The sequence below is a fragment of the Delphinapterus leucas genome, chromosome 2 (assembly GCF_059928025.1).
Source record: "Delphinapterus leucas isolate spDelLeu-1000000601 "Yukka" chromosome 2, BTC_Dleu_Yukka2, whole genome shotgun sequence".
Taxonomy (NCBI): Eukaryota; Metazoa; Chordata; class Mammalia; order Artiodactyla; family Monodontidae; genus Delphinapterus; species Delphinapterus leucas.
This window is the reverse complement of record NC_143130.1, coordinates 53,442,864-53,461,206: the sequence shown is the minus strand read 5'-3', so window position 1 is coordinate 53,461,206 and position 18,343 is coordinate 53,442,864. Positions and strand designations below refer to the sequence as shown.

Here is an 18,343-nt window from a genome sequence, read left to right as displayed (position 1 = left end):
TTCACCTCCCAATTTATATACATGGAGGGGTTACACTAAAACTTCAATTATTCCAAAGGATGAAAGAAGTGTTACATTTTGATATAGATCTTCAGTTTCTATTATACCATAAGCCTTTGAAATATTAAGGCTGAAGAGGCCAAGTTATGAAAGGGACAAGAGGAAGTAAGAACAGTGGAAATACAGCTGATAATGTTCTGCCTTCACCATTCTATGTGGATAGTCTGCTTTCCAGGCAGCAGGTGGTGTGACTGTGAAAAGATCACACATTTGTCAGTAACTATGTAGGATTTTTAGCACTGTTAGAGCCTAGCATTACAGATTTAGGGCAGCTAATAAAATTCCATAAACCAAATTTTTGACAAGTCTGAAATTTTTTGAAAATAATTTTCCTACCAAGTAAAACTTCTTGGTTCCCTTTTAGTCCCGTCTCAGAGAAAACTATGTATAATTAAACTTTTTTAAAAAAGTAAAAATAAGAATCACTTCACAGCAACCAGATGAACATCTGGCAGCAAAGCAATATTAAAATGCCATCCTTTCAAAGGAAGAGCAAGTATGTGAGTCCTCCATTAAGAGCATTATCTTATGTCAGAGCATAATCTCACACTTTCCATTTATGGCCTTTTTGCAAAAGTCCAAGGCTGAATTTGGACCTGCTTTTTCCTGTGTTTTCTCAATGTTTTCTGGACAACAGTGTGTCAAGTACATAAGAAACCTAAGGTCAAAATGAAGATGATCTAATGCACCAGGTATTTAAATAAATGTGCACAGGCTGTACTTAGAATCACCTTGCTAAAAACTAGTAGCAGAAGTAGCTGAAGCCTGTTTGTCATATGTAACAAAAATGTTTCAAAGTCAATATAAATTTAACCATAACCCATCTAACAAAAAACACCAGAGATCATATATTAATGTGTTTTTTCTCTCCCTTTCTCAGTAGCCAGAAAATGTTTAAATCTAGAAAGAAAAGGATCAGATCTTTTAAAGCCTCATATGTCCCTCTTCTCATATAAAAAAATCTTATCAGGAAATTAAAAATTCAAAAATTATTTTTCTGTAGTTTTTCAAAATAAGTGTGTATTTCATTTATAATCTACAGTTTTATTTTTAAAATCCCCTCACAAAAGTCTCTTAATATGTTGCAAAACTTTATAAACAAGGTTGTAACTTTCCAGAGGGTGTGTGCCAGGACCCTCATGAAGCCCCTACTGGAGTCTAACTTGGAAGCCAATTCAGGCACCCGCCCCCCCTCCCCCCCCTCCCCCCCCCACTGCTATTCAATACTATTGAGGTCACAGGGTTTACTGAAATTTGTTAAAAACATGGAGGATAACCTCTGGGGAATAATTCTCTGGGGAAAGAAAGAGAGATGAGAAGATTACAGATACCATTGAAAGTATGTATGTTCAAAAGTTAATTTGGTTATATTATCAAATTACAGTTCTTCAGGGAGCTTAAACTTGCTCTAAATTAGATTTGGGGAGGCACATCAAACTAAACAGTCTGCATAAGAGACTCACTGACATAAAAGAAAAACACGGAAGACAAAGGGTTCTTAATTTGGGGAAGGATATATTCCAACTTGGGGGAAGGGTGAAGGCATTTCAGCTCTGAAGCTCGATCATGACATTTCCAGAGTCCTGCAGTCCCCAAGCATGACAGGACAGATCGGAAGGGCCTGTTGGGCCTGGCTGGACTCTCCTGTCCCTCTGTCACACTGTGCGATATGCAGGCAACTGCAGTGTCAAGCTGGCAACACTCCTGAGGCTCTTGAGTGTTTATCAACTCAGTAGGTCAAAAGTCTGCAGACACTGGGTGGAGCAGCAGTAAGCCACAAAACTCACAGTTGTCCTCCTGGAAGGGGAAAGAGGGGGAGAAGGACACTGTGAGTTCAAAAGGAAAGTCTCAGAATTCTTTCCATTAGAGATAGTCTTTTCCTTTGTTAAAATAAAGGATTAGGATGGTCAACAGAGTACACAACAGAAATATAAATTCCTTTTAAAACTGAGCACTGGAATCAGGTGAGGTATGTGTGTGCTTATTTTATTAGCAGTTTTCAGATGACGCAACATCCCTATGTTAGCAGCAAAGGAAAAGTAAGCTTTTTCCATATTACAGTCTGAATTCGGCTTACTAGAACCAGTGCAATGACAGAATTTGAAATACGTTATAAAAGTCATGTAATAGAAAAAGTCACCAATTTAGCTAGAACACATATATATCGAAGCTTAAAAAACATAATTTTAATGAATTTATCCTACAAATGTATGCCCACAGATTGCTTATAGAGGTAATTTCAGAATCTGAATCATGTAGTTTGAGGGTCTTCTCCCACACAACAGAGGAATCCCATCTCAGACTCCTGCTTGGCATCTTTCTGCAGCGAGTCATGAGCCCTCTGATCCCAATCTGGGCAGCTCCAGTTGTTGGATGCCTTGTTTTCCCACCAGAAGTGCTATCCTCTGGTGAGGAGAGATTAATCTACTGTTGTTTTCACAGGACCCCCTGTGCTGACTGTTTTCTCTTTTCTCCACCCCTCAACTCAGTCTTTGCCTTTCTCTGTAATCCAAGAAGGTGACCTCTACAGACCCAACCTCCAAAGCTGCCTGATTGCTGGTTTCAGGCTGAATTAGGACAAGGGAGTATATAGCAGGAGGGTAAAGGGCAGGAAGAGAGAAAAGTTGAATATTTTCTTTTTCTTCTTTTTTTATAAAAAGTCTAGTTAATAGAGGTATAGTTACATACAAACATACAATAAAATTCACCCATTTTAAGTGTACAGTTGAATGAGTTTTGAAATATATGCAATTATTTAACTAACACCACCATCAAGATATAAAATACTTCTCATATCCCCAAATGTTCCTTGTGTCCACTTGCAGCCAACCCCCATCCCCTAAACCCCCTGACAAGTCTCTGGCAACCATTGATAATTTTGTTTCTCCGTGGGCTTTATTTTTCCCTGGGCCACCATGATCCTCCAAAAAAGGCTTTGCCATTATTTCATCTTGGATGATCAAAGATCTCAAGGCAAGAGCTAGACCTACTTCTATGGGTTCTCTTGCCTTAGATTTTTGTACTAATCCAGGATTCCCTTACCAACTGGTTCCAGCTAGCTCCCCTGGATGGACCCTCCTGTATGGCTCTAGTTCTCACTAGGCTCCAGTCACACTCAACCAGGCAGTTGACAACTCTGCCTTAGCCTTCACTTCCTGCTTGCACAGAGTCTCACTTCCTGCAAGCAGAGGTGAGAGCTCAGGGCCTTCTTGGGTCTTTTCTGAGCATGCTCACATCCTTTTGCATGCACATGACCTTACATACTCCTAGGAATATGTTAGTGCTTTTCAAAGCCCCCATGGAAACCTTAGTCTATTGTTTGCCCCAACAGTTACCCACTGCCTCAGGCATCTGTGAAGTTAAGCAATTGCCTATAATTGTTTTGACAATTTTTGACAAATACCCTCAGAGCAGAGGCTTTTTGCACTGGTGATCTCTGACTGAGGAAATAAAGACAGGCTTGCAAGTAGGGTTTTTCAGTGAAACACCCTTTGAAGATGCTCCAACTTCCTTCCACCCCTTTCCAGTTGTTGCCCGGCTGCTGGTTTTAACTGTGATGGCAGATTCTTGGTTTTCAAGGTTAAGACTAGAAGATGGGACTATAGGTTAAAATATCACAAAGGTCTCTGTTCTTTTTGAGATTCAGTCACTTTTGTTGAATAAATGCACTCTGGATTGCTGTAAGCCTTTTGTTAATTTCCAGAGTTCTGAAAAATTAAATTCTGACAAGTTTTGCCAGTTTTTTCATTGCTTTTATGGAAAGGTTGACTATTTCTATCCCACTCCATCTCTACATCTCTGACCAGAGCTTTTATTGGGCAGCCCCTCCTGTTGGTTCTAAGTCTCAACAGCCTCCGGATCTTCCTTTGTCCTTCATGCTAAAAGATTAAGAACGGTAAACCTTCCTACTGCTGTAAGTTCCCAGGTACTTTATCATCCTTGTGGGTGCTCTGAACCCTGCCTGAACTTCTGTAAATAGTCATTCTCCATTAATTTCTCTTCAAAATCCCAGCTTCTGTGTGTTTTCCGGCCAGTACCCTGATTGATTTAGTAGGGAGTAGTCTAAGGAAACAGTCCATCAAAGTGGGATTCTGGGATTGGGTTGGTAAGTGCATGAATGACCTCATTACCAGGGAAAAATGGGACATCACTGATTACTCGAAGTTGTGGTATCACAATTACTCAAATTATCACTAAGACTGCCAGTGGAGGGTAAGGCACTGGGAGATCAAGTGCTGTGGCACTTGACTGCTGTGGCATCATGGTGAATTCAAAGATTGTGGAGGGAGATGGCTTCTTTTGACTGCTTTAAAAGATTCCCCCAAATCCCAACCCCCTTCCAAAAAAAAAAAAAAAAAAAGATAAGCTTAGTGCCTTCTTGAACTCTCAACTCAAGGCATAGGTAGAGAATCAGAAAGTTTCTATGGTGGCTTTAAAGGAATTCTTATTTTATGAAGCTGTGGGAGGGACATGCCTGAGGCCTGAATGTGCAGGCTGCAGAATCACATGCCAGGTAAAAGTATACTTATGCTAAGTCTCTTACGCTAAGGTAAAGGTTCTTGTGGGAAGGGGTGAGGACTTAAGAATTGAGATGGAAACCTTTTTGTAGACACAAAGCTAAGGACCTTAAACCTCTAATATCTCTAAACATTTCTTCACATCAGAAACAGCCCTTCTTACTATCTAAGAAAATAAGCATTCACTTGAATAAAAAGATTTCACTGACTTCATCTGGTGTGGTTACCTAAAAAGGAAATTCCTATCTTCTTCAGGCAGGAACAATACTCACTGCCTCTAGGGCCACAGAGAGAGCAAAATCCCAGCATGATTCAGAGAGTTAATTGCAAGGGCTGCTCCTGGGAGAGATTATGTACATGAAGGAGTTGTAGAATCTTGCCAAATTTTATTTGCAGAAATCTGGAGAGTAAACATGGAAATGGAGTCTAAGTATAATACATTAGCCAGTGAGAATAAGTCTAAGGTTGGATCAGGCCAAGAAGGGTGTTTCACGAGGCCTCAGCGTTTAATGTGTTAGTATGAGTACCTATAATGGTTAATAGAAGTCTTACTTCAGTAGAGGCCTACAGTCAATGAGACAGAGATGCTAGAACTTCCACTGCACAGTCTAGAGGGAGGAGATCAAAGGCTTAGAGAAATGGGAATGTTGAAGTGGATCCAATGTGGCCTAACCTGCTGAGCCACCACCTGGAAACCTCTGGGAGGGTCAGGAAGACAGTCCCTTCACTAAGACATTAATATATGTATTGGTGAGGGGAAATCAAACTGGAAGTAGCAAGCACACCTGATACTTAATATGACACATGCCTACTAGAGGTGAGAGAGAAAGCCTGCAAAAGCTCAGGTGTCTGCTACATTGGTAAAGTTTCAAACAGAAAAGAAGAGTTACATCCAGAACTGCCCACTTGAAGAAACAGATACACACTTGTGGGTCCCTTTGGATTTTGGAGGCAAAACACATTTTGGGAGCCCCAATCTTCCAAGGTCCTTTCTCTTACAACTAAAACACCCTGGTCATAATACAACAAACAAGCATTGGAAGACTCTGAAAGACATAATGAAGATAGGCAGACTATGACCCTGGGACTTGAGAAGCAACACAGCAATGGTAAACTCCCGAGGCTTCCTTATTGCCTCCCATATACTTCAGATAGGATGCTGTAGGAACTTCCAACCCAGAACCACCAACAGGCAGAGTCAAAAAACCAAAAGAAAAGAAAACAAAACACAACAAAAAAAAGAACCCCCCCAAAAAACTCCAAGAAAAGCCTGTTATCCCTATCCAAAGGATCAGGACAGAGAAATCCATCAATTTCTATAGAAAGTAAATAACTAGTTGCTTAGGGCTAGGTATGGGGAAAGAGAGAGGTGATAGATAAAGGGTACAAGGTTTCTCTTAGGGTGAGAAAAACGTTCTAAAATTGTCTGTGGTATTAGTTGCATGTTATCTGTGACTACAGTAAAAACTGCTGATTTGTATACTTTAAATGGGTGAATTGTATGATACGTAAATTGTCTCAATAAAGCTGTTAAAAAATAATAGCACTGAAAGGAGAAATAGATAAACTCACAATTAGAGTGGGAACTTCAACTTCTTTACTCTTAGCAACTGGTAGAACTACCAGACAGAAAATCAGCACAGGTGTAGAAGAACTGAACAACTCAATGAACCAAAGAATCGAATTGACATATACAAAACACTCCACCCAACAGCAACAAAGTACACTTTTTTTTTTTTCTAAAAGCCCATGGAATATTCACCAGGACAGACTATATTCTGTGCCAAAGAACAAGCCTCACAAATTTGAAAGAATTGAAATTATATACAGAGAACACATCTGGTTTCATCTCTGACATAAAGAGCCTAGAAGTCCTCACTCCTGTTCTTACAACAAGAACAAGCTGAACAAATTGAAAATCAACTTTTCTCCACTCACCAGAGAACTGAGGTCATAGGGCAAACTGCAACTTCAAAATCTGGTGAGACAGGTACCTCCAGAGTCACAGCTGAGACTTGCTTACCTGGACAGAAGATGCTAGAATTGCTGGAGGCTGAGTGTGGACAAGCCTGAGAGTGAGATACTCCTGAGGCTGCAATGTTAGGGTGACACACACATTCTTAGGTTTTACCTACAGAAACCCTACAGGCTATCATGGTGAAAATCCGTAAAAGATCCCCTTGTTGCTCATTCAGGAAGAGAAAAAGAGTAGTCATTATGTAACATGTCCAGAGCATCCTCCATAACAAAGGACAGTTCTCCAGAGAAGGATTACCAGAGCCTTATCCCAGGTGTGGAAGGGCATTCTTCCCACCCCAGCCCCCTTTAGCCTGCCCATCCCACCTAAGAGGGGAAAGCAAACTATGCAAGATGAGAAAAATTTATGAAGGTCACAGACTAGAAATACAGGCCCACTAAAATAATGATATAATCATAAAATTTAGAACATTTCCCTCCCTCATTTACCACCAGAATAAATGGCCTCCAGAATAAGGACAGTGGATTATAGATAAAATTGATACACAGAAATCTCTTGCATTCCTATACACTAACAATGAAAGATCAGAAAGAGAAATTAAGGAAACAATCCCATTTACCACTGCATGAAAAAGAATGAAATACCTAGGAATAAACCTACCTAAGGAGGCAAAAGACCTATACTCTGAAAACTGTAAGACACTGATGAAAGAAACTGAAGATGACACAAATAGATGGAAAGATATGCCATGTTCTTGGATTGGAAGAATCAATATTGTCAAAATGACAATTCTATCCAAGGCAGTTTACAGATTCAATGAAATCCCTATCAAATTACCAATGGCATTTTTCACAGAACTAGAACAAAAAATTTTAAAATTTGTATAGAAACACAAAAGACCCCGAATAGCCAAAGGAATCCTGAGAAAGAAAAATGGAGCTCGAGGAATCAGGCTCCCTGACTTCAGATTATAATACAAAGCTACAGTCATCAAAACAGTATGGTACTGGCACAAAAACAGAAATATAGATCAACAGAATAGGACAGAAAACCCAGAAATAAACTCACGCACCTATAGTCAATTAATCTATGACAAAGGAGGCAAGAATATACAATGGAGAAAAGACAGTCTCTTCAATAAGTGGTGCTGGGAAAACTAAACAGCTACATGTAAAAAAAAAAAAAAAAAAAGAAAAGAAAGAAATTAGAACATTCTCTAACACCCTACACAAAAATAAACTCAAAATGGATTAAAGACCTAAATGTAAGGCCGGATACTATAAAACTCTTAGAAGAAAACAAAGGCAGAACACTCTTTGACATAAATTGCATCAGTATTTTTTGCATCCACCTCCTAAGAGTAATGAAAATAAAAATAAACAAATGGGACCTAATTAAACTTAAAAGCTTTTGCACAGCAAAGGAAACCATAAACAAAATGAAAAGACTACCCATAGAATGGGACAAAATATCTGCAAACAAAGCAACTGACAAGGGATTAATCTCCAAAATATACAAACAGCTCATGCAGCTCTATATCAAAAAACAAATAACCCAATCAAAAATAGGCAGAAGATCTAAATAAACATTTCTCCAAAGACGACAAACAGATGGCAAAAAGCACATGAAAAGATGCTCAACATCACTAATTATTGGAGAAATGAAAATCAAAACTACAATGAGGTACCACCTCACACCAGTCAGAAGAGCCATCATCAAAATGTCTACACACAATAAATGCTGGAGAGGGTGTGGAGAAAATGGAACCTTCCTACACTGTTGGTGGGAATGTAAATTGGTGCAACCACTATGGAGAACAGCATGGAGGTTCCTTAAAAAACTAAAAATAGAACTACCATATGATCTAGCAATCCCACTCCTGGGCATATATCTGGAGAAAACCGTAGTTCGAAAAGATATATGGACCCCAGTGTTCATTGCAGCACTGTCTACAATAGCCAAGATATGGAAGCAACCTAAATGTCCATCAACAGAGGAATGGATAAAGAAGATGTACTACATATATACAATGGAATATTACTCAGCCATAAAAAAGAATGAAATAATGCCATTTGTAGCAATATGGATGGACTTAGAGGTTATCATACTAAGTGAAGTAAGTCAGACAGAGAAAGACAAATATCATATGACATCACTCATATGTGGAATCTAAAAGAAATGATACAAATGAACTTGTTTACAAAACAGACTCACAGACATTGAAAACAAACTTATGGTTACCAAAAGGGAAACGTGGTGGGGAGGGATAAATTAGGAATAACAAATACACAGTACTGTATATAAAATAGATAACAACAAGGATCTACTATATAGCACAAGAAACTACTCAATATTCTGTAATAACCTATATGGGAAAAGAATCTGAAAAAGAATGGAAATATGTATATGTATAAATGAATCACTCTGCTGTACACCTGAAATTAACACAACATTGTAAATCAACCATACTCTAAAATACAATTTTAAAATAAATTAATAAAAATAAAAAAGCAAAATAAATAAAATCCCAGCACTATTAAACCTTGGGTTCATCTTACTGGGCCCACCCAGGGGCCTGCAGGGGGTGCAGTGGGCAGTCCTGAGGGTGCTGGGGGAAGGGGGCTCACCATGCTCCTAAAGCTCATTTACCAACAGTGCAGCCTGGGCTTGACAGGATATTGAGGTGAGGATCTAGTTTTTAAACTATACAGGAGTACGGAAGAAAAGTCATGAGAAAATAGGAGAGAATGAAGAATGTTATGAGATAAATGCATTCCCATTAAAATTTTGCATTTAAAAACAAAAACAGCTGCAAGATGCAGGCTCTCTGAGGAGTATACAGGGAAGCCCAAAGTTAAGCAAGAAGAATCATAAAAGGACACTAAAGGAATCTGAATTTCAATCTGAAGCCTCTAGTACCTACTACAACAATCATAAAACAGAGCTCAGCTCCTAGCCAGATTAAAATAAAATCTCATACTAAATGCCCTATTTAGCTCAGTTCTTATTACCCAATATGTCTGTCTTTCAACAAAAAATTACAAGAGATGCCAAAAGGCAAGAAAAAGCACATGCTGAAGAGACAAAGAAAACCTCAGAACCAGACTCAGATATGACAGAGATGTTAGAATTATCATAGGGAATTAAAAAAAAAATAGAACAGAAAATCCACAATATGTGGGACAATTTCTAATGGTGCAAGATATGCATAATTAGAATACTAGAAAGAAAAGGAGATAAAAGAGAAGAAGAGAAGAATTTGAAGTAATAATGGTTAAGGACTTTACAAAATTAATGACAGATCCAGAAACTTAACAACACTAAGCAGGATAAAAATCAAAAACAAAAACACTACACATAAGAAATATTATATTCTATCATTTATATGTGGAATCTAAAATATGACACAAATGAACATATCTATGAAACAGAACAGACTCACAGACATAGAGAACAGATATGTGGCTGCCAAAGGGGAAGAGAGTGGAAGAGGGATGGATTGGGAGTTTGGAGTTAGCAGATGCAAATTAGTAAATATAGAATGGACAAACAACAAGGTCCTACTGCATAGCACAGGGAACTATATTCATAATCCTGTGAAAACCATAATGGAAAAGAATATAGAAAAGAATATATATATATATACACACACAAATACATATATAAAACTGAAAATCACTTTCTGTATAGCAACATTGTAAGTCACCTATACTTCAATGAAAAAAAAAAAAAGAGATATCAAACTGGAGAAAACCAAAGAAAAAGGAAATCTTAGAAAAAAGCCAGAGGAGAAAAAAAAGTTACCTATAGAGGAACAAGTATAAGACACAGTAGACTTCTTATTAGAACCATGCAAGCAAGAAGAGAGTGGAGTGAGATATTTAGTGTGCTCAAAGAAAAAGAAATCACTAACCTAGAATTTTATATCCAGTGAAATTATCCTACAAAAGTAAAGGAGTATAAAGAATTTTTCAAACAAACTGAGAACTGAGGGAATTCATTGCCAGCGAACTTGTCCTGCAAGAAAGGTTGAAAGGAGTTCTTCAGGGAGAGGAAAAGGGTATAGATAAAAAATTCAGATCTAGGGCTTCCCTGGTGGCGCAGTGGTTGAGAGTCTGCCTGCCGATGCAGGGGACATGGGTTCGTGCCCCGGTCCAGGAAGATCTCACATGCTGCGGAGCAGCTGGGCCCGTGAGCCATGGCCACTGAGCTTGCGCATCTGGAGCCTGTGCTCCGCAATGGGAGAGGTCACAACGGTGAGAGGCCTGCGTACCGCAAAAAAAAAAAAAAAAAAAAATTCAGATCTAAATAAAACTAGGGATGACATGATACTATATATAGAAAATTCTAAAATCTCCACACACACACAAAATTAGAATAAATGAATTCAGTAAAGTTGCAGGATACAAGATGAATATACAGAAATATGTTGCTTATCGATACTAATAATGGATTATCAGAAAGAGAATTCAAGAAAACAATCTCTTCTACAATTGCATCAAAAAGAATAAAATGCCTAGAAATAAATTTAACCAAGAGGGTGAAAGACTTATACTCTACAAGACATTGATGAAGGAAATTGAAGATGATACATATAAAAGATACCCTCTTTTCATGGATTGGAAGAATTAATACTGTTAAAACGTCCGTACTACCCAAGGCAATCTACAGATTTAATGTTATCCTTATCAAAATACCCAGAACATTTTTCACAGAACTAGAACAAATAATTCTAAAATTTACTTTTTTAATCTATTTTTTTCATTTAATACTTTTCAACTTGAATTTTAGTTTGTCAGTAATAATACTGCCATTCCCACCTTGTTTGTTTGTCTTGTTTTGGTGTAATTTAGGTTTTTCTCTTCAAAAGTTTAAGTAATTTTGTCTTAAGGTATTCTTTCCTCTCTTGCTTTCAACTTCTCTCTCTCTCCCTCCCTCTCTCTGCCTTAACACAACTTAAGACATAAGAATCTCTTTTGAGGAATTGAATCCATTCACATTTATACAGTAGGTCCTTACTAGTTATCTGTTTTATATATAGTAGGATATATATGTCAATTCCAATCTCCCAATTTATCCCTCCCCCCCTTACCCCCTGGTAACCATAAGTTTGTTTTCTACATCTGTGACTCTACTTCTGTTTTGTAAATAAGTTCACTTGTGCCCTTTTTTTAGATTCCACATATAAGTGAAATATGATATTTGTCTTTCTCTGTCTGACTTACTTCACTCAGTATGACCACAAAAGACCCTGAACTGCCAAAACAATCTTGAGAAAAAAGAACAAAGCTGGATGCTTCCTGACTTCAAACTATACTACAAAACTACAGTCATCAAAACAGTATGGTATTGGCACGAAAACAGACACATAGATCAATGGAACAGAATAGAAAGCCCAGATATAAACCCATGCACTTATGGTCAACTAATCTATGACAAAGGAGGCAAGAGTATGCAATGGAGAAAAGACAGTCTCTTCAGTAAGTGGTGCTGGAAAAACTGACAGCTACATGTAAAGGAATGAGATTAGAACATTTCCTCACCCCATATACAGAAATAAACTCAAAATGGATTAAAGATCTAAATTTAAGACTGGAAACCATAAAACTCCTAGAAGAAAACATAGGCAGAACACTTTTGACATAAATTGTAGCAACATTTTTTTTGGATCTGTCTCTTAAGGCAAAGGAAACAAAAGCAAAAATAAACATATGGGACCTACTTAAACTTAAAAGCTTTTGCACAGCAAATGAAACTATCAACATAATGAAAAGACAACCTACTGAATTGGAGAAAATATTTGCTAATGATATGACCAATAAGGGGTTAATACCCAAAATATATAAACAGCTCACACAACTCAGTATCAAAAAGAAACAAACAACAAAAACAAAAACCAAACAACCTGATTAAACAATGGGCAGAATACATGAATGGGCAGTTTTCAAAAGAAGATATACAGATGGTTAATAGGCACATGAAAAGATGTTCAACATTGCTAATCATCAGAGAAATGCAAATCAAAACCAAAATGAGATAGCACCTCACATCTGTCAGAACAGCTATCATCGAAACGCCTACAAATAACAAATGTTGGCAAGGATGTGGAGAAAAGGGAACCCTAGCACACTTCTGGTGGGAATGTAAATTGGTGCAGCCACTACGGAAAACAGTATGGAGGTTCCTCAAAAAACTAAAAATAGATCTACCATATGATCCAGCAATTCCACTCCTGGGTATACAACCAAAGAAAACAAGAAAAGATACATACACCCCAATGTTTATAGCGGCATTATTTATAATAGCTAAGATACAGAATGGAATATAATTCAGCCATAAAAAATAATGAAATTCTGCCATTTGCAGCAACATGGATGGACCTGGAGAATATTATGTTAAGTGAAATTAGTCAGACAGAGAAAAACAAATACTGCGTGTTATCGCATATATGTGGAATCTAAAGAATAAAACAAAGAATATATATAACAAAACAGAAACAGATTCATAAATATAGAGATCAAACTAGTTATTACCAGTGAGAGGGAAAGGGGAAGGGGTAAGATAGACATAGGGGATTAAGAGGCATAAACTACTATGTATAAAATAAATAAGCTATAAGGATATATTGTACAGTACAGGGAATATAGCCAGTATTTATAATAACTTTAAATGGAGTATAATCTATAAAAAATTGAATCACTGTGTTGTACACCTGAAATTAATGTAGTATTGTAAATCAACTATACATCAATAAAAATTTTAAAAATAAAAACATTCTTCCGAATAAAATGAATAAATAAATAAATAGGAAGGTTGTTGAAGGAATAAAGTTAAATAAAATCTTTTATTTTTATAATTTTCAATTGATCTAAAAATTAACTTGTTTCACGTAATAAGGGTAACAATGTAGCATGATTACAACAGATGAATAGTGAAATGAATGACAGCAAAGGTATAAAAGGATTATAGGTATAAAAGGTATCAAAGGTATAAAAACTTCAACAATGAAAATAAAAATACAACATATCAAAAATTTTGAGACATAGTAAAGCAGTGCTGACAGAGAAATTAATAGCTTTAAATGCTTAAGTTAGAAAATAGGAAAGGTCTTAAATCAATACTCTAAGTTTCTACCCTAACCTCCCCCTCCAAAAAAAAAAAAAAAAAAAAAAAGAGCAAAATAAATCCAAAGCTAGTAGGAGGAAGTAAAGAAGAGAAACCAATGAAATTAAAACCTTCACTAGGATTAACAAGATCGATAAAATTGATAAATCTCTAGCAAGACTGACAAAGATTAAAAAAAGGAAAACACAAATTAATATAAGAAATGAAACAGGTGATATTAATACATATTCTGCAGTCATTAAAAAGATATAAGGGAATACCTTAAACAACTTCACACTAATAAATTTGCCAACTGAGAACAGACGAATCCCTTGAAAACCACAAACTACCAAAACTCAACCAAGATAAAATAGCCCACCTGAATAGTCCTATAACTATTAAAGAAATTGAGTCTGTAATTAAAAACGAGAAATTTCCAGGTCCACCCATATTGTTTCACTGGATAATTCTATCAAACACTTAAAGAAGTACTAAGAGGAATTTTTACACTGTCTCTTTCAGAAAAATAGGAGAGGAGGAACACTTCCCAGCTCATTTTATGTGGCCAGTATTACTCCGACTCTAAAACCAGACAAAGAGTACAAAACCAGAAAACTACAGACCAATATCTCTCATGAACAGAGATATAAAAATCCTCAAGAAAGTATTAACAAATTAAATACAGAAATGTATTATAAAAAGAACTATACACTCCAATCAAGTGGGAGTTATTCTGGGTATGTAAAGCTGGTTCAATATTTGAAAATCAATGTCATCCAATACATCAACAGGTTAACAAAAAAAAATTAGTATGATATCAATGAACTCAAAAAGTATTTAACCAAAGACAACATCCATTCATGATTAAAAAAAAAAAACTCTCAGCAAACCAGGAATAAAGGGGATCTTTCTCAATTTGATAAATATTTGATAAAACCTACTGCTTACATCATACAAAATGTCCATACAAAATGGACAGTGATGTCCATTTTCACCACCTTAGTCAATAAAGCAAGAAAAAGAAATAAAAGGCATACAGACTGGAAAGGAAGAAATAAAAACTATTCCTACTTTCAGATGACATGTCTACATGGAAAATGCCAAGGAATCTATAAAAAATACTCCTAGACTCTTAAGCAAATTCAGCAAGGTTGCAAGCAATCAGATCAAAATATAAAAATTAGTCATATTTCCGTATACTAACAATAAACACATGGAAACTGAATTTTTAAAATATAATATCATTTATAATCACACAAAGAAAGTGACATACTTGGGTATAAACTTAAAACATTTAAGGATGCTTAAAATTATTAAATGCTGATGAAAGAAATAAAAGAATACCTAAATAAATGGAGAGACATACTGTGTTCATGCACTGGAAGACTCAGAAATAGTAAAGATGTCAATTCTCTCCAAACTAATCTATAGATTAAATGCAATTCTTATCAAAATCCAGCACAAAATCCAGCTTATCTTTGTTCTTTGGAAACAAAGATAAGCTTATTCTAAAACTTCTACAGAAAAGCAAAGACCTTAGAATAGTTAAGACAATCTTGAAAGAGAAGATTAAAGTGAAAGTATCACTTCACCTGCTATTAAGGCCTACTATATAACTACAGTAATCAAGACAGTTTGGTACTGACTGAGAGAAAGACACAGATCAATGAAATTGAAGAGAACATCTTCATGACCTTGGCAGTAGGTAAAGATTTCTTAGGACACAAAAAGCACTAGCTATAAAATTAAAATGGATAAACTTGACTTGATCAAAATTAAAACTTTCTACTTTGCAAATTATACTCGTAAGAAAATGAAAAGGCAGGCATCAATTTTGAGATTTTTCTTAACTCAGGAAGTTATGTGAATTTTAAGTTATTAGATACTTTGTATTACCTTACTTTAAAAAAAAAAAACTAAAGTTGGTTAGAACCCTAGTTCAGATAATTTGCTACACCAGAATATATATGGTTGTATAAATAACAACTGAAATGAAACTCAGGCACAAAATGATCTTAAAAGGCAAGTGCAATTTTGAGGATCAGCTACCTAAACTTATTTCTTCCTGTTTTTTTAAAAGGTAATTATGTTAACTGAAAAATCATTCATAGAAGTGATGCACTTCATACCACAGCCATTTAATTAAAAATTAAGGTTCTAAGCAAAAAAATCCAATTCCATAAAGATATGGGATTGTTATTCACTGATGCATACTGCTCACTGGATCATCATTAACTCCTTATGATGCTCAAGGGGGTAGGGTGGGTAACATGGAGGTGTCATATTTGTGCTACAAAGAAATCCCAAGCCTGTGTATTTATTTATTTAAAAAAAACTTTTTATTTTATATTGGAGTATAGTTGATTAACAATGTTGTGTTACTTTCAGGTGTACAGCAGTGATTCAGTTATACATATACATGTATCTATTCTTTCTCAAATTCCTTCCTGTATCTATTCTTTTTCAAATTCTTTTCCCATTTAGGTTGTTACATAATGTTGAGCAGAGTTCCCTGTGCTTTACAACAGGTCCCTGTTGGTTACCCATTTTAAATATAGCAGTGTGTACATGTCAATCCCAAACTCCCTAACTATCCCCTCCCCAGTGGTAACCATAAGTTCCTTCTCTAAGTCTGTTTGTGTTTTGTATATAAGTTCATTTGTATCATTTCTTTTCCGATTCTACACATAAGCGATATAATACAATATTTCTCTTTCTCTGTCTGACTTACTTCACTCAGTATGACAATCTCTAGGTCCATCCGTGTTGCTGCAAATGGCATTATTTCATTCTTTTCAATGGCTGAGTAATATGTGTACTTATTTACTTTTGGGAAACTCATCTAAGAGCATACTGTATCTGCTTGCTTCATTAATGATCTAAGTTGTTACAAGTATGTCAACAAGTCTACTGCCTTAACAATGCATTTGTGTTGGTTAGGTCCTTTAAAAAAATTACAGAACTGTGGAACCAGAGACATGATAGTTTCAGGGGAGAAACTTTTAGCTAAGCAATAAACTCTAGAATTAGGAAACAGATGCTGATAAATTCTACAAAGAACATCAGACATGACATTTGTTGCTTTAGAATCTCTGAGCATACTTATAGGCAAGGCAGAAGAAAGAGCATTTCAGCTTAGTTTTAAAATAAATACCATTATTTTTAAGAAAAAAATCACAATGTTGTTGCATATATTGGAGCCCACAAAAATCGTAAGAAATGTGGTGTTTTCTTTATAAACCTATTTTCTGATTAGAAACAAAAAGCATATCCTTGACTCATACAGAAATTCAAGCCAGAAGAAAAATAATATTAGAAAGAATCGATCAGATGAAATCCCAAGCCTGTGAACATATTACCATGTAAGAGAATTATGTGAGAATCATCTAATAACATATGGTATTTCTTGTTACATTTATGGTTAATGACTGTCTCTCATGGGAAGATTCTGTGTGCAGAACCAAAGACTTAAATATACACATGCTTCTCTACTAGATCTGCCCATGCCCTAGAACTTTACGGGTGAGATATGTATGGGAAAAGAAGTATCAGGTGGTTTGGTCATAACTGAACCCCTAATACCTAGTAGAGAGTTTGGCACCCAGCAGATGGTCAGTACATGATTGTTTAGTGATACAATGAGAAAGAAAAAGTTAAGAACAATTTACTTAAATTTGTTGAGGAGTATTTTACCCGTGCAAAATTGCATAAGTTACCTTAAGTTGGTGCCAACAAATAGGCTTCTGCTGAAAGAAAAAAAAACAAACCCAAACGTAAGTAAGCAATTAATGTCAGTATTACTGATGTCAACTGGCTTCACAGAAGAAAGTAATACCAACACAACTAGGGCACCTACCAGGCACTGGTGGGGGACCATGGACACCTAAGGGGACAGGAGGGACCCTCAGTGACTGGCTTGTGGGATCTTGATTCCCAGGCTGGAGGTCAGGCCTGAGCTCCTGTGGTGAGAGCTCCGAGTCCAAACTTCTGGACTAACAGAGAACCTTAGATCCTAGGGAATATCAATCAGAGTGAGGCCTCCCAGAGATCCTCATCTCAGCACCAAGACCTAGCTCTATCCAACTGCCTGCAAACGCCAGTGCTGGAGGTATCGGGCCAAACAACAAGTAAGACAGGAATACAGCACCACCCATCCAAAAAAAAAAAAAAAATGAAATGACAAAAAAATTTGTTACAGACGAAGGAGCAAGGTAAAAACCTACAAGACCAATTAAATGAAGACGAAATACACAACCTACCTGAAAAAGAATTCAGAGTAATGATAGTAAAGATGATCCAAAATCTTGGAAACAGAATGGAGAAAATACAAGAAACATTTAATGAGGATCTAGAAGAACTAAAAAGCAAACAAATAGTGATGAACAACACAATCACTGAAATTAAAAATACTCTAGAAGGAATCAATAACAGAATAACTGAGACACAACAACGGATAAGTGAGCTGGAATATAAAATGGTGGAAATAGCTGCCAGGGAGAAGAATAAAGAAAAAAGAATGAAAAGAATTGAGGACAGTCTCAGAGACCTCTGGGAGAATGTTAAACACACCAACATTCGAATTATAGAGGTCCCAGAAGAAGAAGAGAAAAAGAAAGGGTCTGAGAAAATATTTGAAGAGATTATGTTCAAAAGCTTGCCTAATATGGGAAAGGAAAGAGTCAAT

At 36.3% G+C, this 18,343-nt stretch overlaps 1 protein-coding gene across 8 annotated transcripts in view; it reads right to left on the bottom strand.

Moving 5' to 3' along the window:
- Positions 1–1,555: 1,555 nt before the first annotated feature.
- LRRC28 (leucine rich repeat containing 28) overlaps positions 1,556–18,343 on the bottom strand; it is a 187,465-nt gene continuing 170,677 nt past the window's right edge. For 2 of the 8 annotated variants that reach the window (XR_016392020.1, XR_016392021.1), the window contains 4 exons: positions 17,376–17,405; positions 10,725–10,820; positions 10,469–10,572; positions 1,556–1,857 (listed from right to left, as the gene is read on the bottom strand). Coding sequence is in view for 4 of the 8 variants with exons in the window: in XM_022598839.3 (XP_022454547.1) it covers positions 1,785–1,857; positions 17,376–17,405 (103 nt within the window). In the remaining 4 variants the exon portion in view is untranslated. Of the gene's footprint in view, positions 1,858–10,468; positions 10,821–17,375; positions 17,406–18,343 lie in introns of those variants that run through there. The other 6 variants (XR_016392022.1, XR_016392023.1, XM_022598839.3 and 3 more) reach the window with 6 other exon arrangements.